This window comes from Myxocyprinus asiaticus, chromosome 46, assembly GCF_019703515.2.
Source record: "Myxocyprinus asiaticus isolate MX2 ecotype Aquarium Trade chromosome 46, UBuf_Myxa_2, whole genome shotgun sequence".
NCBI lineage: Eukaryota > Metazoa > Chordata > Actinopteri > Cypriniformes > Catostomidae > Myxocyprinus > Myxocyprinus asiaticus.
Window position 1 is genome coordinate 18,938,179 of NC_059389.1, and position 26,035 is coordinate 18,964,213.

General features: G+C 35.7%; 1 protein-coding gene across 3 annotated transcripts; it reads left to right on the top strand.

Moving 5' to 3' along the window:
- Nucleotides 1-2,918: 2,918 nt before the first annotated feature.
- Nucleotides 2,919-25,759, top strand: si:dkeyp-73b11.8 (BPTI/Kunitz domain-containing protein). Of its 3 annotated transcripts, none has more exons than XM_051690256.1 (6): nt 2,919-3,030; nt 10,190-10,381; nt 10,619-10,795; nt 10,903-10,947; nt 11,050-11,125; nt 25,191-25,757. In XM_051690256.1, the coding sequence occupies exons 1-6, from the start codon at nt 2,958-2,960 to the stop codon at nt 25,297-25,299; spliced, it is 672 nt and encodes a 223-aa protein (XP_051546216.1). In that variant the 5' UTR covers nt 2,919-2,957; the 3' UTR covers nt 25,300-25,757. The 3 variants fall into 3 exon arrangements, with proteins under 3 accessions (XP_051546216.1, XP_051546215.1, XP_051546214.1); XM_051690255.1 differs by lacking the exon at nt 25,191-25,757 and adding an exon at nt 11,585-12,383; XM_051690254.1 differs by lacking the exons at nt 2,919-3,030; nt 10,190-10,381; nt 10,619-10,795; nt 10,903-10,947; nt 11,050-11,125 and adding exons at nt 19,082-19,199; nt 23,788-23,979; nt 24,225-24,401; nt 24,509-24,553; nt 24,656-24,731 and having other exon boundaries at nt 25,191-25,759.
- Nucleotides 25,760-26,035: the final 276 nt, after the last annotated feature.

Consider the following 26,035-nt stretch of genomic DNA (forward strand, 5'->3'; position numbering starts at 1 on the left):
ACAGAGCAGCCCCTCAAAACTCTCTCCTTTGGTCACTGTGACTTAATATGTCAGTGGCTGCATACGTCTCAAAACCAAGAGAGCTGTTCACACAGACAGCAGTTTGGGTATCTTAAGGGCCGTTCACACAGAAAGGCGTCCTTGACTTAAAAAAAGCTTGACGCAGCGCAACGAACGCCGGTCACTCGAGAAGCGTTTTTAAGAGTTGAACTTCTGTTGTTTTCCTATCTAAATATGCGCTAGACTGAGTGTTGTTTTGGGGTGTTTAATACGCCGTGTGGTTAAAAAGAACCTCAAGTGTTAAAAACGCGTCTCGAGACACCTGCGTTTGAAGCACTGCGTCTAGCTTTTCACCGCAAACACGTTTCTGTGTGAACAGACCCTTAAGGCGCCAAAAAATAAAGGCAGCTAGCTAGATTTCAAAAGACATCCATTGGAGTGTCGAAAACAAACTGCGAACGTAAATATCAACTTTGTGTCTTACCTCTGATGAAGAACCTGGATCACACATTCGCAAATCAGGAAATGAAACAGGTGGAGTGCGGCTAAAGGAGTATTCCGGGTTAAGCTCAATCAACAGCATTTGTGGCATAATGTGGATTACCACAAAAAATTATTTCGACTCATTCCTCCTTTTCTTATAAATAAATAAATTACACTTACAATGAAAGTGAATGGGGCCAATTTTTAGAGGGTTTAAAGGCAGAAATTTGAAGCACTTACATTAATTCTTCTGTTAAAACTTGTATATTATTTGAGCTGTCAAGTTGTTTAAATCTTGTTTACCAGGATTATATATGGTTTAGCGCTTTACATTGTCATGGCAACGAAGCTGTTAAATTGTCTATAACTTTACACAGAAAAGGTTAGTAAATGATTTCATCACACTAAAATTGTTAACACGCATATTGTTTACGTCTTGTGTCTATCATTTTGAAATAGTGAGTATTTTATCGTTTATGGATTGGCCCCATTCACTTCCACTGTGATTTCCAAGTGCCTCACTGGAACTCAGATTTACCCAGGTAATCAATATTATGCCACAAATGCTGTCGATTGAGTTTAATTTGAACCCGGAATATTCCTTTAAGTGAAAAGAGTTAAGGAATAGTTCACCCAAAAATGTACTCACCCTCATGCCTTCCCAGGTGTATATCACGTTCTTTCTTCTGTTGAACACAGATGAAGATTTTTAGAAGAATATCTCAGCTCTGTAGGTCCTCAGAATGCAAGTGAAATGGTACCAACATTTTGAAGCTCCAAAAGCACATCAATGCAGCATAAAAGTAATCCACATGACTCCAAATCAAATCAAATCAAATCACTTTAATTGTCACACAGCCATATACACAAGTGCAATGGTGTGTGAAATTCTTGGTTGCAGTTCCGATCAACATAGCAGTCGTGACAGTGATGAGACATATACCAATACTAAATATACCAATACTACATATACCAATCCAGTGGTTAAATCCATATGTTCAGAAATGATATGAATGGTGTGGGTGAGAAACAGATCAATATTTAAAGGTTGTGTATGCAAACATTTTTCCTACTCCCTTAAAGATATTAATGAAATTAGTGTCCTGAGATATCTCACTGGTCTCTGTGACAGCTGTAGACTTTGTAAACAGTAAACAAAAGGTGTCTGCGGACATTAACACTTTTCACCTGTCAGTAATTTTGCTCGTTCCCATAGTGTTGTATTTGAAGCAAATCATTGAGGCTATGATTCATAATGTTTGTCAATTGAGGGTGCTATTGTGCCACTGTTGAATTTGAAAGCCACAGAAACAAACAATGCTGCTCTTTTGCTCAGTTTTGGTCTCAAAACTATCTTTGGAGGGCGGGTTTTGTAATGAGGTGGCATGGTTAATTAAACAGCTGAGTCATGTGAAAGCTTCAGAATGCTAAAATCACATACAGCTTTAAGTTATTTTTTACTTTCAATCTCAACTTTCACATTCTTCTTCTTTTGTTTTTGACAAACCGCTTTCTTTGTGCATATTGCCACCTACTGGGCAGGGAGGAGAATTTATGGTAAAAAAGTACTTAAATATTGACCTGTTTCACACCCAAACCTATCATATCTCTTCTGAATACATGGATTAAACCACTGGAGTAATATGGTTACTTGTATGCTGCCTTTATGTGATTTTTGGAGCTTCAAAGTTTTGGTCACCTTTCACTTGCATTGTATGGACCAACAGAGCTGAAATATTCTTCTAAAAATCTTTGTTTGTGTTCTGCAGAAAAAAGAAAGTCTTACACATCTGGGATGGCATGAGGGTGAGTAAATAATGAGAGAATTTTCATTTTTAAGTGAACTATCCCTTTAAGAGCCATTCAAACTGAACATGTTTTTGCATTCACCGCGCTATTTTCTGGTTGTTTTTCTATGTGAACATGCTGTAGATGGATTCACGTTTAATCAATGAAACCTTTTCCACTTTGAGGTATAGCCAATGCTGAAACCTGAACCTTAATGTCACAGAATTTGTGGAGCATCATGCTGGCATCATGCCAGATACTATTTTGACACGTAACCTCTGAATAATTCTACCACAGTGAGGTGTTCAGGAATACTCATGTGAGCTCTCCTAAATTAGTCACTCATTTTGGGATTGGCAGTCTTTATTGTTCAACTGTAGCTAAATTACCATCAGATTTCTTAAAGCAACATCATGAACATATTATAACAGCATGTGTTTTGAAATATCATTGTCTTCATGGCATAGATATGGCTCCATCTTTTCTTAGTGCTGTGCAGTCGCTGGTATTAGAGTTGTTTTATACCAATCATACTGTGAATCTATAGTAACACAAGCCTGTTGCCCCTCCTTAAAGTTTATTGCTCTTATCAAGACAAAGTACAAAGGGCAAAACATCCTTCCCTTTCTTATTGTAATTTTCAACCCTCCATTTACACCATCGTTCACACAACTGTGTGGTTCATCATGAGGGTACTTGACATTGTTTTGTTAATTTTTGCTCTGTACCACAACATACAGGCCCAAAATGAGAAACCAGGTAAGTATTATGCATTTATTTATCAAAACACAGATTATTGAAAACAAAAAGTTTGAACAGAATCATTTGTTTTATGAGTGTGATTTAAATCTGGTCCATTTGTTCCTCATTACTTAAAAGAAACAGAATGCTGCGTTTTTTTCTGTTCTGCTCTGAATAAACTTTCGGGTGATTATTAGTATGAACTTGCGAGACACTAGGCATATCAAACTGTTATTGAAAACAATGGTGCAAAAAGGAGGAAATGAACTATTCCCAATGTTAAAGAAATTACTAAAACAAACCTGAGTCCTCTTTTTTCTGTGTTTTGAAATAAAGTAAAACGAAAATATACAAGCATGAGCAAATGTTATTATTTTAACCATCTACGGTGTCCCCGCCACACCGTAGAAACTCCTTTTGCCATGCTGGACGAATGGGAGGGGACATAACCGCCAAAAAAGTACTACTTTTATCCCAAATGGGGAAGTATTTGTAGCTTACAGTTGAAGAGGGTCTTCTTTTATGGTTATAGAATAAAAAGGATGAATCTTGCATTGTGGTGATGTCACCTATCTCAATTTCTTTAAACAAAACAGTTATGGGAAGCATAAATGCATTTGCATAATATGCACAAAATGTGTTAGACACATATAAAATGAAGTAGTAAACAGACATGATGTTTTGGCATATGATGTGTTGTTTTAAGTGACTTGGTTTGGCACAATTCAGAGGTCCATTAAGCTACAACAACTTTATGCATTCAGCAAAACCACTCAGTACACAGATCAGCTCCAGAATATACACACAACCAGCCTGGCACGGACACTTTTGATTGAATTTCTCTCGTAAACACTGCATACACTATGACATTGACATGTTATTATATAACTGCCCACTATTTTCTACCACATTGGTTGTGCAGCACATTTTAGTACAGTAATAACTAAGAAGTCGTAAGTAATTGATGTTTGTATTTAAGTAGCAATGACTGTACATACTTAGACGACTTATGAGTTCACATCTGTCCCATGCCCTTATTACTATTTGTACAAATGAAACCATATCATGTTGTTGTGAGCCACAATTAATTTCAGTTAAGTTGTTCAGGTGTAGAATGCTATTAATTGTTAACATACAGTGGGCTCCAATATTACTGGCACCCCTGACTGGCAATGCACAAACAATAGTTTAAAAAATATAAACAATATAATTATAGAGATAAACTCAAAATAACAACATGTGAGAAATACTGTACTTTATTAATGTTTCAGTGGAACCAACCAAAATCATTTATTGATTTAATTAAAAATCAATGTCTTCCAAATCAAGGTTTCACAATTAATGGCACCCTTAAAAATTATTGTAAATAACATATACCAAAATTAAACCAGGATTTAAATCTCCATCTAAGTCTTAAGGAAATATATTGAGCCATTACATCACTTCCTGTTTCACTAGGGTATAAAAATGAGGTAACACGCATGCAATATCCCTTTGTCATCCAACACCATGAATTAAACAAAAAAACTGGCAGTTCAGATGAGACAGATGGTTGTAGACCTTCATAAATCTGGTAATGGCTACAAGATCCACAAACGATTGAATATACAACTGAGCACTGTCATGGCAATTATTAAAAAATTCAAAAGATATGGAACAGTTGAAAACCTCACGAGTAGAGGACGCAAACGCATTTTGCCCCCCAGGATAGGAAGGAAGATGGTGAGAGAAGCAACAAAATCCCCAAGAATCACTGTGAAAGAATTGCAGGCCTTGGTGGCATCTTGGAGTTACCAGGTTTCAAAAAGCACCATCAGACCATATGAAGCCACCTCCACAACCACAGGCTCTTTGGATGGGTTGCCAGAAGAAAACCCTTTCTGACCCCAAGACACAGACGCAAGCGCTTGAAGTTTGCCAAATGTCACTTAAATTATTACTGGAAGAAGTTGCTCTGGTCAGCTGAGAACAACGTTTTGGTTAGATACAGCTCGGCATGTTTGGCGACGAAACAGAGATGCATACAAGGAGAGGCACCTCATACCCACTGTGAAATATGGTGGTGGGTTATTGATGTTTTGGTGCTGTTTTAATTCCAGAGGTCCAGGGGCACTGGTTAAGATTGATGGCATAATGAATTCCACCAAGTATCAGGCAATTTTGGCTGACAATCTGGTTGCCTCTGCCAGAAGGCTGGGACTTGGCTGTAGGTGGACTTTCCAACAAGATAATGACCCAAAACATACCTCAATATCCACACAGAAATGGTTCTGTGACAAAAAAAAATCAATGTTCTACCATGGTTATCTCAGTTGCCAGACCTCAGTCCAGTTGAAAACCTGTGGGCTGAGTTGAAGAGGACAGTTGATAAGCAGAAACCCAAAAATGTGAAGGATCTTAAAAGGATCTGCATAGAGCAGAGATGCCCAAACTAGGGCCTGCAGATGACATATATGACAAGAGTGGAAAAAAACTGAAAGAAATAAATAAAATGCTATTGACGCAGGTTTTCATTGCATTAATTTAGCAGATTGCAGAGTAATGTTTTTTTTTTTATTTTTTTTTTTTTATAATGTAATCATAAAGGAGGGAACTAGGGCAACTTAAATATTTTAATATAATACAGTTTGCAGAACCTGAAATTCAGCTAATAATTCCCCCAATTTCCACGTTCATAATGCAGGAAATTCCTGCACACTTTTATTCACTTTACAGTGCAGCGGCGAATTAGTAAACCAATAGAAACAGATGAGATGAACAAATCAAATCATAAACTTGTTTTTTTTTTAATCAAACTGTAATTCCAGAAGCTGGGCGAGTAAATCCGATGTCTTTCACTTTCTCTCTCGTGCAGCTGTCAGAAGTGTTAGCGGCGCAGTTAGGAAGTACTCTGTCCCATAGTTACTGAACTTAAGATGTTACAGATGTATAAACTAAACTTGTTAATTCGACATGCAAATGGTGTTATACCACGTCTCCGTAAGCGAGTGATGCGATAAAACTATATCAATCCTGTTTATAATCAACAAAGTTGTTAACATTGCAAACGCGTGTACCTTTCATATCTTCGCACTCCTTCATAAGTCATAATGCAGCACATTTGCAAGAATGGCAGAAATAGCAAAAATGCTTTGTGTAATGTACAAGCTGCATGGTGAGAGAGATGCATAAACACCTGTTACATCTCTCATCTCCATATCTAGTTCCATCCAGGGTCGGAAATTAACGGGGTCTCAGGGCAAAAAAATACAAAATTCCCCTGCAATCTGATATAGTTCCAAATTAATATATCCATCGTGTTCTTCATTTGAATTTTCGCTGAACATTATTTGTTTCGTGCAGTCCGTTATGCAGATGTTGCTGAGTCAGTGACGGATACCTGCGCCATAAACGAGCACAGATGGGCACTTCGCTCTTCACGCTCCGCATCATTTCAGTATCGTGCTCCCACGCTAAAAATACCAAATGCTACAATGTAGTTAATAATAATATTAACAAAAATAATATCTGGATGTGTTAAATAGCCTTGATTTTAAATAAGACATTATTAATGACACAATAATAATTTTATAGGGTTGGATTGCCTTATGACCTTATGATTAAGTCCATTTTAAAATGGCGTGTTTCAATTATTACAAAATTGCATGATCTCTACATTGCATAATGTGCATTGTTACTGAATTATTATTTATTTATTTATTTTTGAGCCGTTAAGGGGGGCAAATTATTAAATGAGAAGTGCCAATAATTATGAAACCTTGATTTGGAGGACATTGATTTTTAATTAAATCAATAAATGACTTTGGTTGCTTCCATTGAAACATTAATAAAGTACAGTATTTCTCACATGTTGTTATTTTGAGTTTATCTCAATAATTATATTGTTTATATTTTTTTAAGTATTGTTTGTGCATTGCCAGTCAGGGGTGCCAGTAATTTTGGAGCCCACTGTATATAGAGAAGTATACAGTGTGCATCTGTAATGACGTCATTTACGACCATAATAAAAACTAGGTGTGGACTGTGTCCAGATTAGTTACATATTACTCATTCAAGATACAAAGCTCACTTCATGATTTACATGGATGTTTCTGTAACTTTAGTGTAATGTAGCCTAAATAGTTTACACTGAAAACACTAAGAAGTTCATTGCACTCATATCAATTGAGTTATGGCGTCTCCCAAAACTTGGGTATTTCAGTTTAGTTAAAGGTGCTGTTAGCGATATTTTTATGGAAAGGTTTGCAAAGATATTACACTTCCCTGAAAAATATTAATGAAATAATTGTTGTCAGATATCTCACCGGTCTCTGTGACAGCTCTAGACTCTGTAAACAGCAAACAAAAAAGTGTCCGTGGTCAGTGACGCTTTCTGCCTGTCAGTTATTTTTAGCGAATTATTGATGCTTAATGCCATCTTTATGCCATGTTGCTCCTAACAGTTGTCAGTTTAGGGCGCTATTTTGCTGCTGTTGTTTGTTGACATTTAACTTGGTGTTCAAGCAGAGTGAACTTAACTATTTAATTTGAATTAACAAGATGCAAGTAGACTTAACTCAGATTTGTTATTTAAATATTTTTGTTTCTACTGTTGTTAATCATTTTAATTAAATTGATTCAACATTAGATCAAACAATAGCACAGCTCAAATAAAGATGATAACTGTTTCTAGGTCAGTCATTAAATAAACTTAATTCTCCACAGAAATGCACATACCTGCACTTCAGCTGCACATGCACAAGGAGAACTGAGATAGTAAACAAGGTCCAATTTGGCCAAAAGGGACACAAATCACCCTGGTGACATCACGTGAAACAACATAAATAATACATCAAAAGAGCTAAAACAACTATGAATTCTTAATAATAACAATTTAAATGCCCACATATGTTTCTTCTGACCAAGGAAACATAATTAAATCATTCAAGCATCAAGGGATTGTGGGTATTTCCCATAGCCTCCATTTTGTACTCAAAAGTTAGAGTTATTAAAGGTGTTGCAAGTGATATCAGCCGAGACTGAGCCGTTGGATTAGCCACGCCCCCCTCTTTCCAAAACCCCAACTCCAAAGATAACAAATTAGCTTTATTGAGAGCAGAATTATTTGTTAAAAACAACAGTAGTAAAATAGCGCCCTCAACTGACAACTGTTATGAACAACATGGCCTAAAATTGCATTATGCCTCCATAATTTGCTGCAACTACAACACGCAAAATGATCAAAATAATAAAGCATCAGAGAACCGCAGAAAGCATCAGAGACCGCGGCCCGCAGACACATTTTTGTTTGCTGTTTACAGAGTCTAGAGCTGTCACAAAGACTGGTGAGATATCTCAGGACACTTATTTCATTCATATCTTTCAGGGAGTAGGATCATTTTTTGCATACCTTTCATGAAAAAATCACTTATAGCACCTTTAACTCCTAAAATCTTAAGTCTATGGATTTTTCAAGATAAATAAATTCAATGAACTTAAACATTTGAGTTATGAGCCCAACATTTGGCATTACAAGTAATCCTTAACTATAATGTCATCTTGGACTAACACTGACACCAAGGGGCTTGGATGCAGTATCATTCAAAAACAAAAGTTTTTAGTTACTGATGCCAATGTAGAAGTTCACTATTCACATTCAGCCATGATTATTTTAATCCATGAGCGAAAGTGTCCAATAACAGGAAGGTTACTGAGATTAAGCAAGTAGTATTTGTCTGGTCATGTGATTCTAATATGGCAGCCCCCATGAGGGGACTCTCTCCATGTAGAATTAAACACCTTTTATAATGTTACTAATATGATTGGAGTCTTCATCTCATGTGAGTGGACACAATATTAGACATATGTTTCAAAATTACAATTAAGTTCTTCAGAAGACTTTTTAAATGAGGAAAAAAATTACTGAGTGCACCTTTAAGACAACTTGATATTTCAAGTAGTGAGTACGTTTACATGCACTTAAGAAAACGGTTTATTCCAGGGTTTTTGCAGAAAGCTCATGTAAATGAGAACGGTGATTTCCTTATGCCGTTTAAGGGATTAAGAGAAAGTGATTTAACACACCTAGGTTTCTACAGGAGAATGTGTCTTAATGTGACTATGTAAACACATAATCGCCGTTCTAAAAGGTTTTGTAAGAGTGCGCAAGTGTATGGAACAGACCGATTAACAAACGTCATAGGATGGGAAAAACACATACACTATAAACTATACCCATTTATTTACACCACTGTAAAATATCGACGGTCCCGTACATTGTGCTTGTACATTGGGGGAATCCCAGAGTTTTATGTAAAGGGACACCCCACTAGAATTGCAGCGAATTTCCACTGCATATCTCGATGGAAAGTTAAGGAAACAAACACAGCACATCTCTGGAATATCTAGAAATAAAAGCGAAGCAACCGAGAATAAAATAGTGAAGTCTTTCTTGGATACCATGTTTGTTATTTACACAAGTGTCGCAGGGAAATTACGTTGATGTGGAGAAAGTTGCTTACTGACCGAGCTACATGTATACGGGAGAGAAGAGTATGGCGCTTAAAAAGTGCATGTAAATGGGAACGCTGCTTTCTCGCAATAAGCCGCTTTCTGGTGTCCATGTAATCGTAGTCAATGACAACCTTAGGGTTTAGAGTTTAGATTTTACAAGATATTCTGATTGACCACCTCATTGACCACTTTTAAGCCACATCCACACTAATCCATTTTCATTTGAGAACTCCATTTTGGGTTTCCTAACATCGTCATTTCCAAAAGTATGTAGTAATGGAGAGCGTTTTCGAAATGCTCCACTTTCAATGAGGAAAACGCTGTTCCAGTGTGAACGAGAGCTGTAAACTTAGGGGAAGCAATATATTTTTAAACAAAAACGTATTACGACGTTACCTTAAACATAGCTTTCATACATCTGTGGCAACATCCACACTAAAACATTTGAATTTGCAAACTCTGTTTTTAGTTTCCTAATGTTGTTGTTTTAAAAAGTATGCAGTACTAGAAACCGTTTTCTAAAGTCTCAGTTTTTGATGGAGGAAAATGATGTTCCAGTGTGGTTAAGAGGCATAAATGTAGCAAGTTCAGTGTGTTTTCAAATGAAAATATATTAATGTGGATGTGATCCTTAGACAAGGATGTACTTCCAATCAAACTCCTTCTCTTGTTTTCCTAAACCTAGAAGCCTGTAGTCAACCACCAGAGGAAGGGACGGGATCCGACAGTAGAGTGTACATGTACTACGACAAGACTAAAGATCAGTGTCTTCTCTTCCGATACAACGGAGAGGGTGGAAATGCAAACCGTTTCATTGCTGAGAAGCACTGCATGAGAAACTGTTCTGACAGAGCTGAAGAGCTGTTTCCTATGGACGGTAACTACTCCACATAGATTTACTGTATCTATGACACAGACAGACAGACGGATGGATGAGCAGACAAACAGATAGATAGATAGATAGATAGATAGATAGATAGATAGCACATAACATCTTTAATTCAAGAAAATACTGCCACCCTTTGGTAAAAAGAGAAATAACAGATTGTATGATTCGCTCCCAACTATCCATATGTACAGGATGTGATTTTATTCAGTTCTCTTTTTTATCCAGAAAAAAAAGCCTGCACGCTTCCAAAACTACAAGGGGAATGTTTAGGCAGCTATATACGGTATCACTACAGCCCTGAGCATCACACATGCAAGAAATTCTACTGGAGTGGCTGTGTGGGCAATGGAAACCGGTTCTTGACATTTAACCTTTGCAATGACACATGTTTCAATGCAGCAGGTATGTGTTGAATGAAATTAAACTTGGTTAGCAGTGATTTTACCCTTATAGGTGTAAGGAAAACAACTTATCAATGTACACATTTTATGTGACACATGTTTGAACAGATGTAGGCCATGAAGATCATACAGATGAAACAGATGTACCAGTCGGTAAGTGTTGAATATCTCAAGATCTTCTTTACCTATGCAATATATGTTGTTTTTAATTCTCTGTTGATCCCACTGATATTAATTTATTTTTGATCCTAACAGGAATTATCTTAGGTGTTGTCATGGGCCTTATTGGAGCCATTATTCTCATTGTGGTCATAGTCTTTGCAGTCAAGAAGTATGTCTTTCATTGTCTCACTTTTCAGTCCAGTGAATATTTCTCAGAGTAGACTTATTTTTTAATGTATAGAAACATACCTTATCTTACGTTATTGTCAAGGAAAAAATATACAGTTCAACAGAGGGGTAAGTTTTCACAATTGTCAGCCAAATTTAAATAGTAAACAATTTTTGAAACAGAAAACATGTAAAAGGTTGTGTCCAAAAATATTGTTTTTGCCAGAAAATTTTGTTTTAACAAATTGTATAACACACATATGACAACATGCCCCAACCTGACATTTATGAAAAAATACCCTTGCACTGAGGAGTAAAAATCTACAGTCATTATATAGTTGACTAATATTTTAATTTATTTATTGAAAGAAAACACACATTTGTGTAACTGGACTTTTGACTTTATAGACCTTTATAGACCTTATAACAACATTCCTACTATTCTTCAATTTAATTTTAGGCCTGGATCAAAAAAGCACAAGAAGGAAAAGAAAAAGGAAGATGCAAAGACAACAGAGAAACCATTAAAAGAGGAGATAATTGAGATGTCTGGAGGCGAAGCACAATGATGTCTGTTCATCAGTACTGAAACTTGAATGTTCTGACCATTACCAGTAATTCATCACAAATGTACATTATGGTGTAAAAACTTTGAGCAATCTTTGTTTACAAAAGATTTTTGTGGCAAGATTATTTTTTAAAAGAAGGGCAGTTAAATAGGTGCATAATATTTTTGTTGTTTACTTGCACTTGATTTTTTTTTTTTTTTATATGTCCCCCAAAGATAAAATATTACAATAAAAATATAAAGTAGAAAAGTTTGCATGTTCTTAATTGCCTTAATTTTTTATTTTTTATTATTCTTTCCATTTATTTAATGGCAATTTACAGTGTACCTTTACAAAAGAATTAATTGCTAAAACATTCCTGTAAATGAATAACTTCCTTAAACCATGAACTGCTGATGTTTCCATTTATATATGTCCACATTGTAAGATTTGAATCATTAAAACAATCACACTTGTCAATTCTTAAAACATGAACTGCTGCGTGATTTGAATCTGATCTCAGCCTCACACACAACGAGTCAGCAGTGCTTGTTTTCCTTCTCTTTCGTCTGATTATTAGTCACTGAAGCCATTAAGGGGTTTACATATTTTTTGCTCCCTTTGCATGTAATAACAAGTTCATTCTTTTTGTAATCTAATCATGAATTTTAAGTGCGTTAGTGACCAGTTAACACTCTTTTAAAATAATAAACTAGTAAAGAACACTAGTTACTTTGTAAAGAGTCTTTTGCGATAGATAAAATACATATTTATTTTACATTCAAGTGTCTTTTCCAGCTGTCCACGTCTCTTTCCCTTCCTCCTTTCTATAGAAATCACCTATCAGACATACTTATGTCTTTGGCAGCTCTTTTACAGTCAAATTTAGGGACACAATAATTAAATTCTGAACTAATTTAATGTCTTTGTCTGATGGTAATATAATCATATGTAATCATGTAATCTATAAAAAAGTAATTTTAATCTAATTACGTTTGCTTTTCAAATGTAATGTAGTCTTATTATAGGTAATTTTGTTTTAATCTGAATATGTAATCCAGATTACATGTAGTCGCTATTACCCTGGTCATGAAATATCCAAAACTGTTTTGCCAAGATAATGGACTAATTTTCTTAAAATAATGACATTTTTTGGTAACACTTTACAATAAGGTTCCATTCATTAACATAAGTTAATGCATTATGTATCATGAACAAACAATGAACAATATATTTTTTACAGTATTTATTAATCTGTTAAATTTAGTGGGACATTTTTTTTTTTGTTGTTGTTAGTTCATGTTAGTTCATAGTGAATTAACTAATGTTAACATGTACAACTTTCGATTTAAAAAATGTAATAGTATATTATATGTTGAAATTTACATTAACCAAGATTAATTAATTCTGTAATAGTATTGTGTGACGAGGAGGAGGGCGGGGCCGGGCCGTGAGGACACAGGGCAGGCCCTGATTTGGGCTAATCAGCCGGGAGGGGGATAAAGACGAGCCGGAGGCACCAGTTTGAGAGAGAGAGAGATGGTGTTTGTTTATGTTTGTTTTATGTTGAGTTTCTTATTAAAATGTATGTTTACTGTTCAGCCAGTTTCTGCCCCCTCCTTGCCCGTCCTTTATCTGTTACATATTTTTGATTGTTAGTTCATGTGAACTATAATGTTGGTATCTAATTTTAACAAATGGAACCTTATTGTAAAGTGTTGCCCTTTTATTTATTTTTTTAGATTTCCCGAGACAAAGGGGGAATTCACTGAAAATTAATTATGCCCACTGATTGCACCATTTAATGGCTTGCACTGTCTGCATCAATTTAGCACCCAATTAGTGCAAACGTATCCATAAAATTAGTGCTGAACGCAATTGCACTCTGCAATTCTCCATATTGCAAGCCAGTTCTAGTGCTCTATTATGGAGATTGCCACGATCTGGCATACTTAAAGGGATAGTTCACCCAAAAATGAAAATTCAGTCATTGTTTACTCATCCCTGTGATGCTATAAACCCCATATGACTTTCTTTTTCTTAACACAAAGGGAGAAATTGTGAAGAAAACAAATGTGCTCAGTGATGTCATACAATGGCAGTTTATGGTGACTACCTCTTCAAGTTTCAAAAGGACAGAAAAGTATAATTAAGAAGTCTATTAAATTATTCCATAAGACTCATGATTGTTATGAAATCATATGATAAGGTTTGGTGCAAAACACACAAATGATTTATCGGTATGGCAGCTTGTCCCGTCTTTACTTCCAGGCTACACTTTTTAGTGCAAAACATTCATTATCTGTCCTTTCTAATTTATGTTTTGTCCTCCACTGGCATTCCTACATCTCACAACACACATACACAAATGGCAAACTTTCTCCTTGTACCTTTTCTGCCCACAGCCTTCCTTCACTCTACACCTCACTCCCTAACGAGCAGCCTTTTATACTTACTCCTCTCCAGGGGCCGGTTGCACCAGCTATATGTAAGTTACAACTTAGCCTAGTTGTGGCGTAAATGGGCATTAATATTTGAGGGTTGCACCATTAAATTTAGGTATGATGTAACCCTACGTATAAACCTAATATTTACGGAAGACTCTGACCAGGAGTAACGGCTGGAATAAAAAAGCAGACTCACTTAATGACATCAATGAGCTCATGTTTTGCATGACAGGCATCAATCATTTCGACATACAGTATGATGTTGACATTCACACCTGTTTACATTTACGGGAGAAAACATCATGTAAAAAACTTGTTCTTCACCGATCTAATGGTGGACTTTCCTGTGTACGCCGCCCAGTGTCAAGTTTCAATATATACAAAATATATAAAATATTAAAATGAATAAATGTCTATTTTTCCAGTCTGTTGTATTAGAATTTATTTATTATCCCTTATTCATTTTGGATACAGTTATTGAATATTGTTAGTTACAAACTAACTAGTAGTTACTAAGCCCTTAGTGTGAACTTTACGTCCCAACTTATGTGAGAACTTACGCACAGCTGGTGCAACCCTACCCTGCTCCTTACTGTTGGGGGCGGATCCTAAAATTGGCAGGACACATTTGGACTCTGCGTCTCAAAACCAAGAGAGCTGTCAACCCAGACAGCAGTTTGGGTATTTTAAGGGCAGTGCTCAAATTGAGGGAGGGCTGGGGGGATCCAGGACCCCCCATAAGGCATTAGGGTCCCCCCCATAAGAAGTAAAAAATAGACTTAGGGAGGTCCCCAAGATACTTATATTTTAGTAAAAATAATAATGACAAATCTGATTAAATTCATGCAATGGATACGGTAAATTTCATGAATTAATTTACAATAATTTATATTAAGTTTGTTTATAGGCTAGTTGTCATGTCTATTTAAAACGTAAATGCCCCGCCCCACATCTAAAGGCCGCTAAGCGCATGACATCGTTGACATGACTGCTTGCTTGGCGCCACTCCGGTGAAGTTAACTTTAGCTAAATAAAATGGAGAATAATAAACCTCCACTCGCAGTCGGGAAGAGAAAGCTTCTTACTGACTTTTTTGAGGGGTCATTTTCTCTCTCTATATATCTTCCTACTATACCTATACACTCCATGTTGGGGCTTTTGTATTCCTTGCATAAATTGGAAACATTTAGGCTTACTTATTTTTCATTATTAATAGGCCTGGTTCTATGGGGGTGCTAGAGATCGCGATGAAGATGAGTGACAGCTTTTTAATGATTATAAAGGGAGCGCTCATTGTGCGCTTTCTATGCTATATATAATCCATTCAGTATTTGCATAAAACTTGCTTTTCACGCTGCTAAGAGGAGGACCAACGGCCACGTACACGCTGCAAAGTTTCAGGAATTACATCCGCATATAAATGTGGGATTCACTCTTGAAATAGCAATGAGTGACATATTGATAACCATAGCATTGTTTGTTCATGAATAAAGCAGCCTTTTTGACTGAAATGTTTGAATAGTCTGCTGACTGACTCACTCATAACAGTCCCTTGCCGCCACCTACTGACGTAACATGTAACTGCACTGAAATCGCTGAAAAATCCCCACCAACACTAACACACAGACTGACAACCTGTCTTGTCAATTTATATTTTTAATATCTAATAAACTAGTTTCATGCATTTAAACAAGTCTTTTGGAACAAATATTATTATCACAGTGTATCACATCAATCATCCAGTTGTTTTTAGGGTAGTAAATACTACATTGGTAAATAATGCTAGAATTATTCTGTTGGATGTACACTACTGTTCAAAAGTCTCTTCTGCTCACCAAGCCTGTATTGATTTGATCCGGTAAAAACAGCGATATTGTGAAAAATTATTACAATTTAAAATAATAATAATAATAATAATAAAAATAATACAACAGTAAAATGTAATTTATTCCTGTGATCAAAGCTGAATTTTCAGCATCATTACTCCAGTCTTCAGTGTCACATGATCCTTCAGAAATCATTCTGATATGCTGATTTGATGCTCAAGAAACATTTCTGATTATTATCAATGTTGAAAAGAGTTGTGTACAATTATTTTTATTTTTTTTTCAGGATTCTTTGATGAATAGAAAGTTCAAAAGAACAACATTTATCTGAAACATTATACACTACCATTCAAAAGTTTGGGGTTAGTTAGAATTTATGTATTTATTTTTTTGGGAAAGAAATTAATACTTTTATTCAGCAAGGATGCATTAAATTGATCAAAAGTGACAGTAAAGACAATTATAATGTTTGCCCAGTTGTCCTGCACTCTTTGAATAAAGCTCCCGCACCTGGGTTCATACCTAATCTCCTCTCTATAGTATCATTACAGCCTGATAGTATTTTGCCATCCTTTTGCTACTTGTCCTTAAACAGGTCCTTTTGAAGTTACTGACTGCTCCTTTATCACTGCTTTCTGAGACATTCTGAAATAATTATTCCTGTGCCACTGCTGAATCTGACAGTGATACCATCCAGTGAGTCTGGAAGCCATCTGATTATTTTCTACTGTTTTTGAGACATTTCAATGTATTTTGAAGTCACATTCTTTTATGGGTCTTCAATTTTTTTTTTCTCTTTTTTTTTTTTTTTTTTTTCACATTTTAGAATAATAGTACCTCTGTACCTAGTTTACCTCTGATGAAGAACCTGGATCACACATTCGCAAATCAGGAAATGAAACAGGTGGAGTGCGGCTAAAGGAGTATTCCGGGTTAAGCTCAATCAACAGCATTTGTGGCATAATGTGGATTACCACAAAAAAGATTTTCGACTCATTCCTCCTTTTCTTATAAATAAATAAATTACACTTACAATGAAAGTGAATGGGGCCAATTTTTGGAGGGTTTAAAGGCAGAAATTTGAAGCACTTACATTAATTCTTCTGTTAAAACTTGTATATTATTTGAGCTGTCAAGTTGTTTAAATCTTGTTTACCAGGATTATATATGGTTTAGCGCTTTACATTGTCATGGCAACGAAGCTGTTAAATTGTATATAACTTTACACAGAAAAGGTTAGTAAATGATTTCATCACACTAAAATTGTTAACACGCATATTGTTTACGTCTTGTGTCTATAATTTTGAAATAGTGAGTATTTTATCGTTTATGGATTGGCCCCATTCACTTCCACTGTGATTTCCAAGTGCCTCACTGGAACTCAGATTTACCCAGGTAATCAATATTATGCCACAAATGCTGTTGATTGAGTTTAACTTGAACCCGGAATATTCCTTTAAGTGAAAAGAGTTAAGGAATAGTTCACCCAAAAATGTACTCACCCTCATGCCTTCCCAGGTGTATATGACTTTCGTTCTTCTGTTGAACACAGATGAAGATTTTTAGAAGAATATCTCAGCTCTGTAGGTCCTCACAATGCAAGTGAAATGGTACCAAAGTTTTGAAGCTCCAAAAGCACATAAATGCAGCATAAAAGTAATCCACATGACTCCAGTGGTTAAATCCATATGTTCAGAAGTGATATGAATGGTGTGGGTGAGAAACAGATCAATATTTAAAGGTTGTGTATGCAAACATTTTTCCTACTCCCTTAAAGATATTAATGAAATTAGTGTCCTGAGATATCTCACTGGTCTCTGTGACAGCTGTAGACTTTGTAAACAGTAAACAAAATGTGTCTGCGGACATTAACACTTTTCACCTGTCAATAATTTTGCTCGTTCACATAGTGTTGTATTTGAAGCAAATCATTGAGGCTATGATTCATAATGTTTGTCAATTGAGGGTGCTATTGTGCCACTGTTGAATTTGAAAGCCACAGAAACAAACAATGCTGCTCTTTTGCTCAGTTTTGGTCTCAAAACTATCTTTGGAGGGCGGGTTTTGTAATGAGGTGGCATGGTTAATTAAACAGCTGAGTCACGTGAAAGCTTCAGAATGCTAAAATCACATACAGCTTTAAGTTCTTTTTTACTTTCAATCTCAACTTTCACATTCTTCTTCTTTTGTTTTGCCAAACCGCTTTCTTTGTGCATATTGCCAAATACTGGGCAGGGAGGAGAATTTATGGTAAAAAAGTACTTAGATATTGACCTGTTTCACACTCAAACCTATCATATCTCTTCTGAAGACATGGATTAAACAACTGGAGTCATATGGATTACATGTATGCTGCCTTTATGTAATTTTTGGAGCTTCAAAGTTTTGGTCACCTTTCACTTGCATTTTATGGACCAACAGAGCTGAAATATTCTTCTAAAAATCTTTGTTTGTGTTCTGCAGAAAAAAGAAAGTCTTACACATCTGGGATGGCATGAGGGTGAGTAAATAATGAGAGAATTTTCATTTTTAAGTGAACTATCCCTTTAAGAGCCATTCAAACTGAACATGTTTTTGCATTCACCGCACTATTTTCTGGTTGTTTTTCTATGTAAACATGCTGTAGATGGATTCACGTTTAATCAATGAAACCTTTTCCACTTTGAGGTATAGCCAATGCTGAAACCTGAACCTTAATGTCACAGAATTTGTGGAGCATCATGCTGGCATCATGCCAGATACTATTTTGACACGTAACCTCTGAATAATTCTACCACAGTGAGGTGTTCAGGAATACTCATGTGAGCTCTCCTAAATTAGTCACTCATTTTGGGATTGGCAGTCTTTATTGTTCAATCAATTTTTCCTACTGTAGCTAAATTACCATCAGATTTCTTAAAGCAACATCATGAACATATTATAACAGCATGTGTTTTGAAATATCATTGTCTTCATGGCATAGATATGGCTCCATCTTTTCTTAGTGCTGTGCAGTCACTGGTGTTAGAGTTGTTTTATACCAATCATACTGTGAATCTATAGTAACACAAGCCTGTTGCCCCTCCTTAAAGTTTATTGCTCTTATCAAGACAAAGTACAAAGGGCAAAACATCCTTCCCTTTCTTATTGTAATTTTCAACCCTCCATTTACACCATCGTTCACACGACTGTGTGGTTCATCATGAGGGAACTTGGCATAGTTTTGTTAATTTTTGCTCTGTACCACAACATACAGGCCCAAAATGAGAAACCAGGTAAGTATTATGCATTTATTTATCAAACACAGATTATAGAAAAAAAGTTTGAACAGAATCATTTGTTTTATGAGTGTGATTTAAATCTGGTCCATTTGTTCCTCATTACTTAAAAGAAATAGAATGCTGTGTTTTTTTCTGTTCTGCTCTGAATAAACTTTCGGGTGATTATTAGTATGAACTTGCGAGACACTAGGCATATCAAACTGTTATTGAAAACAATGGTGCAAAAAGGAGGAAATGAACTATTCCCAATGTTAAAGAAATTACTAAAACAAACCTGAGTCCTCTTTTTTCTGTGTTTTGAAATAAAGTAAAATGAAAATATACAAGCATGAGCAAATGTTATTATTTTAACCATCTACGGTGTCCCCGCCACACCGTAGAAACTCCTTTTGCCATGCTGGACGAATGAGAATAACCCCCAAAAAGATACTACTTAGTCCCCAAATGAGGAAGTATTTGTAGCTTATAGTTGAAGAGGGTATTATTATATGTTTATAGAATAAAAAAGGATGAATCTTGCATTGTGGTGATGTCACATATCTCAATTTCTTTAAACAAAACAGTTATGAGAAGCATAAATGCATTTGCATAATATGCACAAAATGTGTTAGACACATATAAAATGAAGTAGTAAACAGACATGATGTTTTGGCATATGATGTGTTGTTTTAAGTGACTTGGTTTGGCACAATTCAGAGGTCCATTAAGCTACAACAACTTTATGCATTCAGCAAAAGCTGTGCAAAACCACTCAAGGTTGGATTGCCTTATGACTCCATCATCCTTATATGTCAAATACTTTAATTTAAACAATTAATTCAATTTCAGTATGACCATGCACAACATACTACACGGCCCATTGAGAGCGAGAACCCCTAATCGTGACCACGAGGAGGTTATCCCATGTGAATTACCCTCCCTAGCAACTGGGCCAATTTGATTGCTTAGGAGACCTGGCTGGAGTCACTCAGCACACCCTGGATTCGAACTCACGACTCCAGGGGTGGTAGTCAGCTTCAATACTCGCTGAGCTACCCATGCCCTCGAACATTGATTTTTAATTAAATCAATAAATGATTTTGGTTGCTTCCATTGAAACATTAATAAAGTACAGTATTTCTCACATGTTGTTATTTTGAGTTTATCTCAATAATTATATTGTTTATATTTTATTAAGTATTGTTTGTGCATTGCCAGTCAGGGGTGCCAGTAATTTTGGAGCCCACTGTATATAGAGAAGTATACAGTGTGCATCTGTAATGACGTCATTTACGACCATAATAAAAACTAGGTGTGGACTGTGTCCAGATTAGTTACATATTACTCATTCAAGATACAAAGCTCACTTCATGATTTACATATTTAATGTAGCCTAAATAGTTTACACTGAAAACACTAAGAAGTTCATTGCACTCATATCAATTGAGTTATGGCGTCTCCCAAAACTTGGGTATTTCAGTTTAATTAAAGGTGCTGTTAGCGATATTTTTATGGAAAGGTTTGCAAAGATATTACGCTTCCCTGAAAAATATTAATGAAATAATTGTTGTCAGTTATCTCACCGGTCTCTGTGACAGCTCTAGATTCTGTAAACAGCAAACAAAAAAGTGTCCGCGGTCAGTGACGCTTTCTGCCTGTCAATAATTTTTTTGTGTTCTCATAGTATTGTAGTTGCAGCAAATTATTGATGCTTAATGCCATTTTTATGCCATGTTGCTCCTAACAGTTGTCAGTTGAGGGCGCTATTTTGCTGCTGTTGTTTTTGACAACTGCTTCTGCACGATTTCGGCTTCAGTAAAGCTCATTTGGTATCTTTTGAGTGCGAGGTTTGGAAAGAGGGGGCGTGGCTAAACCAACGGTTCAGTTTGTGGAAATTCTAGAACAGCTAAAATCTTTACAGTACCTTTAACTTGGTGTTCAAGCAGAGTGAACTTAACTATTTAATTTGAGTTAACTAGATGCAAGTAGACTTAACTCAGATTTGTTATTTAAATATTTATGTTTATACTGTTGTTAAAATTTTTAATTGAATCGATTCAACATTAGATCAAACAATAGCACAGCTCAAATAAAGATGAAAACTGTTTCTAGGTCAGTCACAGAAATGCACATACCTGCTCTTCAGTTGCACATGCACAAGGAGAACTGAAATAGTAAATGGGGTCCAACTTGACCAAAAGGGACACAAATCACCCTGGTGACATCACGTGAAACAACATAAATAATACATCAAAAGAGCTAAAACAACTATGAATTCTTAATAATAACAATTTAAATGCCCACATATGTTTCTTCTGACCAAGGAAACATAATTAAATCATTCAAGCATCAAGGGATTGTGGGTATTTCCCATAGCCTCCATTTTGTACTCAAAAGTTAGAGTTATTAAAGGTGCTGCAAGTGATATCAGCCGTTCTACTTCCACGAGACTGAGCCGTTGGATTAGCCACGCCCCCCTCTTTCCAAAACCCCAACTCCAAAGATAACAAATTAGCTTTATTGAGAGCAGAATTATTTGTTAAAAACAACAGTAGTAAAATAGCGCCCTCAACTGACAACTGTTATGAACAACATGGCCTAAAATTGCATTATGCCTCCATAATTTGCTGCAACTACAACACGCAAAATGATCAAAATAATAAAGCATCAGAGAACCGCAGAAAGCATCAGAGACCGCGGCCCGCAGACACATTTTTGTTTGCTGTTTACAGAGTCTAGAGCTGTCACAAAGACTGGTGAGATATCTCAGGACACTTATTTCATTCATATCTTTCAGGGAGTAGGATCATTTTTTGCATACCTTTCATGAAAAAATCACTTATAGCACCTTTAACTCCTAAAATCTTAAGTCTATGGATTTTTCAAGATAAATAAATTCAATGAACTTAAACATTTGAGTTATGAGCCCAACATTTGGCATTACAAGTAATCCTTAACTATAATGTCATCTTGGACTAACACTGACACCAAGGGGCTTGGATGCAGTATCATTCAAAAACAAAAGTTTTTAGTTACTGATGCCAATGTAGAAGTTCACTATTCACATTCAGCCATGATTATTTTAATCCATGAGCGAAAGTGTCCAATAACAGGAAGGTTACTGAGATTAAGCAAGTAGTATTTGTCTGGTCATGTGATTCTAATATGGCAGCCCCCATGAGGGGACTCTCTCCATGTAGAATTAAACACCTTTTATAATGTTACTAATATGATTGGAGTCTTCATCTCATGTGAGTGGACACAATATTAGACATATGTTTCAAAATTACAATTAAGTTCTTCAGAAGACTTTTTAAATGAGGAAAAAAATTACTGAGTGCACCTTTAAGACAACTTGATATTTCAAGTAGTGAGTACGTTTACATGCACTTAAGAAAACGGTTTATTCCAGGGTTTTTGCAGAAAGCTCATGTAAATGAGAACGGTGATTTCCTTATGCCGTTTAAGGGATTAAGAGAAAGTGATTTAACACACCTAGGTTTCTACAGGAGAATGTGTCTTAATGTGACTATGTAAACACATAATCGCCGTTCTAAAAGGTTTTTGAAGAGTGCGCATGTGTATGGAACAGACCGAATAACAAACGTCATAGGATGGGAAAAACACATACACTATAAACTATACCCATTTATTTACACCACTGTAAAATATCGACGGTCCCGTACATTGTGCTTGTACATTGGGGGAATCCCAGAGTTTTATGTAAAGGGACACCCCACTAGAATTGCAGCGAAATTCCACTGCATATCTCGATGGAAAATTAAGGAAACAAACACAGCACATCTCTGGACTATCTAGAAATAAAAGCGAAGCAACCGAGAATAAAAAGTCTTTCTCGGATACCATGTTTGTTATTTACACAAGTGTCGCAGGGAAATTACGTTGATGTGGAGAAAGTTGCTTACTGACCGAGCTACATGTATACGGGAGAGAAGAGTATGGCGCTTAAAAAGTGCATGTAAATGGGAACGCTGCTTTCTCGCAATAAGCCGCTTTCTGGTGTCCATGTAATCGTAGTCAATGACAACCTTAGGGTTTAGAGTTTAGATTTTACAAGATATTCTGATTGACCACCTCATTGACCACTTTTAAGCCACATCCACACTAATCCATTTTCATTTGAGAACTCCATTTTGGGTTTCCTAACATCGTCATTTCCAAAAGTATGTAGTAATGGAGAGCGTTTTCGAAATGCTCCACTTTCAATGAGGAAAACGCTGTTCCAGTGTGAACGAGAGCTGTAAACTTAGGGGAAGCAATATATTTTTAAACAAAAACGTATTACGACGTTACCTTAAACATAGCTTTCATACATCTGTGGCAACATCCACACTAAAACATTTGAATTTGCAAACTCTGTTTTTAGTTTCCTAATGTTGTTGTTTTAAAAAGTATGCAGTACTAGAAACCGTTTTCTAAAGTCTCAGTTTTTGATGGAGGAAAATGATGTTCCAGTGTGGTTAAGAGGCATAAATGTAGCAAGTTCAGTGTGTTTTCAAATGAAAATATATTAATGTGGATGTGATCCTTAGACAAGGATGTACTTCCAATCAAACTCCTTCTCTTGTTTTCCTAAACCTAGAAGCCTGTAGTCAACCACCAGAGGAAGGGACGGGATCCGACAGTAGAGTGTACATGTACTACGACAAGACTAAAGATCAGTGTCTTCTCTTCCGATACAACGGAGAGGGTGGAAATGCAAACCGTTTCATTGCTGAGAAGCACTGCATGAGAAACTGTTCTGACAGAGCTGAAGAGCTGTTTCCTATGGACGGTAACTACTCCACATAGATTTACTGTATCTATGACACAGACAGACAGACGGATGGATGAGCAGACAAACAGATAGATAGATAGATAGATAGATAGATAGATAGATAGATAGATAGCACATAACATCTTTAATTCAAGAAAATACTGCCACCCTTTGGTAAAAAGAGAAATAACAGATTGTATGATTCGCTCCCAACTATCCATATGTACAGGATGTGATTTTATTCAGTTCTCTTTTTTATCCAGAAAAAAAAGCCTGCACGCTTCCAAAACTACAAGGGGAATGTTTAGGCAGCTATATACGGTATCACTACAGCCCTGAGCATCACACATGCAAGAAATTCTACTGGAGTGGCTGTGTGGGCAATGGAAACCGGTTCTTGACATTTAACCTTTGCAATGACACATGTTTCAATGCAGCAGGTATGTGTTGAATGAAATTAAACTTGGTTAGCAGTGATTTTACCCTTATAGGTGTAAGGAAAACAACTTATCAATGTACACATTTTATGTGACACATGTTTGAACAGATGTAGGCCATGAAGATCATACAGATGAAACAGATGTACCAGTCGGTAAGTGTTGAATATCTCAAGATCTTCTTTACCTATGCAATATATGTTGTTTTTAATTCTCTGTTGATCCCACTGATATTAATTTATTTTTGATCCTAACAGGAATTATCTTAGGTGTTGTCATGGGCCTTATTGGAGCCATTATTCTCATTGTGGTCATAGTCTTTGCAGTCAAGAAGTATGTCTTTCATTGTCTCACTTTTCAGTCCAGTGAATATTTCTCAGAGTAGACTTATTTTTTAATGTATAGAAACATACCTTATCTTACGTTATTGTCAAGGAAAAAATATACAGTTCAACAGAGGGGTAAGTTTTCACAATTGTCAGCCAAATTTAAATAGTAAACAATTTTTGAAACAGAAAACATGTAAAAGGTTGTGTCCAAAAATATTGTTTTTGCCAGAAAATTTTGTTTTAACAAATTGTATAACACACATATGACAACATGCCCCAACCTGACATTTATGAAAAAATACCCTTGCACTGAGGAGTAAAAATCTACAGTCATTATATAGTTGACTAATATTTTAATTTATTTATTGAAAGAAAACACACATTTGTGTAACTGGACTTTTGACTTTATAGACCTTTATAGACCTTATAACAACATTCCTACTATTCTTCAATTTCATTTTAGGCCTGGATCAAAAAAGCACAAGAAGGAAAAGAAAAAGGAAGATGCAAAGACAACAGAGAAACCATTAAAAGAGGAGATAATTGAGATGTCTGGAGGCGAAGCACAATGATGTCTGTTCATCAGTACTGAAACTTGAATGCTCTGACCATTACCAGTAATTCATCACAAATGTACATTATGGTGTAAAAACTTTGAGCAGTCTTTGTTTACAAAAGATTTTTGTGGCAAGATTATTTTTTAAAAGAAGGGCAGTTAAATAGGTGCATAATATTTTTGTTGTTTACTTGCACTTGATTTTTTTTTTTTTTATATGTCCCCCAAAGATAAAATATTACAATAAAAATATAAAGTAGAAAAGTTTGCATGTTCTTAATTGCCTTAATTTTTTATTTTTTATTATTCTTTCCATTTATTTAATGGCAATTTACAGTGTACCTTTACAAAAGAATTAATTGCTAAAACATTCCTGTAAATGAATAACTTCCTTAAACCATGAACTGCTGATATTTCCATTTATATATGTCCACATTGTAAGATTTGAATCATTAAAACAATCACACTTGTCAATTCTTAAAACATGAACTGCTGCGTGATTTGAATCTGATCTCAGCCTCACACACAACGAGTCAGCAGTGCTTGTTTTCCTTCTCTTTCGTCTGATTATCAGTCACTGAAGCCATTAAGGGGTTTACATATTTTTACATTTGCTTTTCAAATGTAATGTAGTCTTATTATAGGTAATTTTGTTTTAATCTGAATATGTAATCCAGATTACATGTAGTCGCTATTACCCTGATCATGAAATATCCAAAACTGTTTTGCCAAGATAATGGACTAATTTTCTT

Excerpts from the sequence above, each read along its gene's own strand:
- si:dkeyp-73b11.8 (XM_051690256.1), top strand. The coding sequence starts at position 2,958 with ATGAGGGTACTTGACATTGTTTTGTTAATTTTTGCTCTGTACCACAAC. Across the intron at positions 3,031-10,189 it reads GGCCCAAAATGAGAAACCAG|AAGCCTGTAGTCAACCACCA; the intron begins GTAAGTATTATG and ends TCCTAAACCTAG. Across the intron at positions 10,796-10,902 it reads CACATGTTTCAATGCAGCAG|ATGTAGGCCATGAAGATCAT; the intron begins GTATGTGTTGAA and ends ATGTTTGAACAG.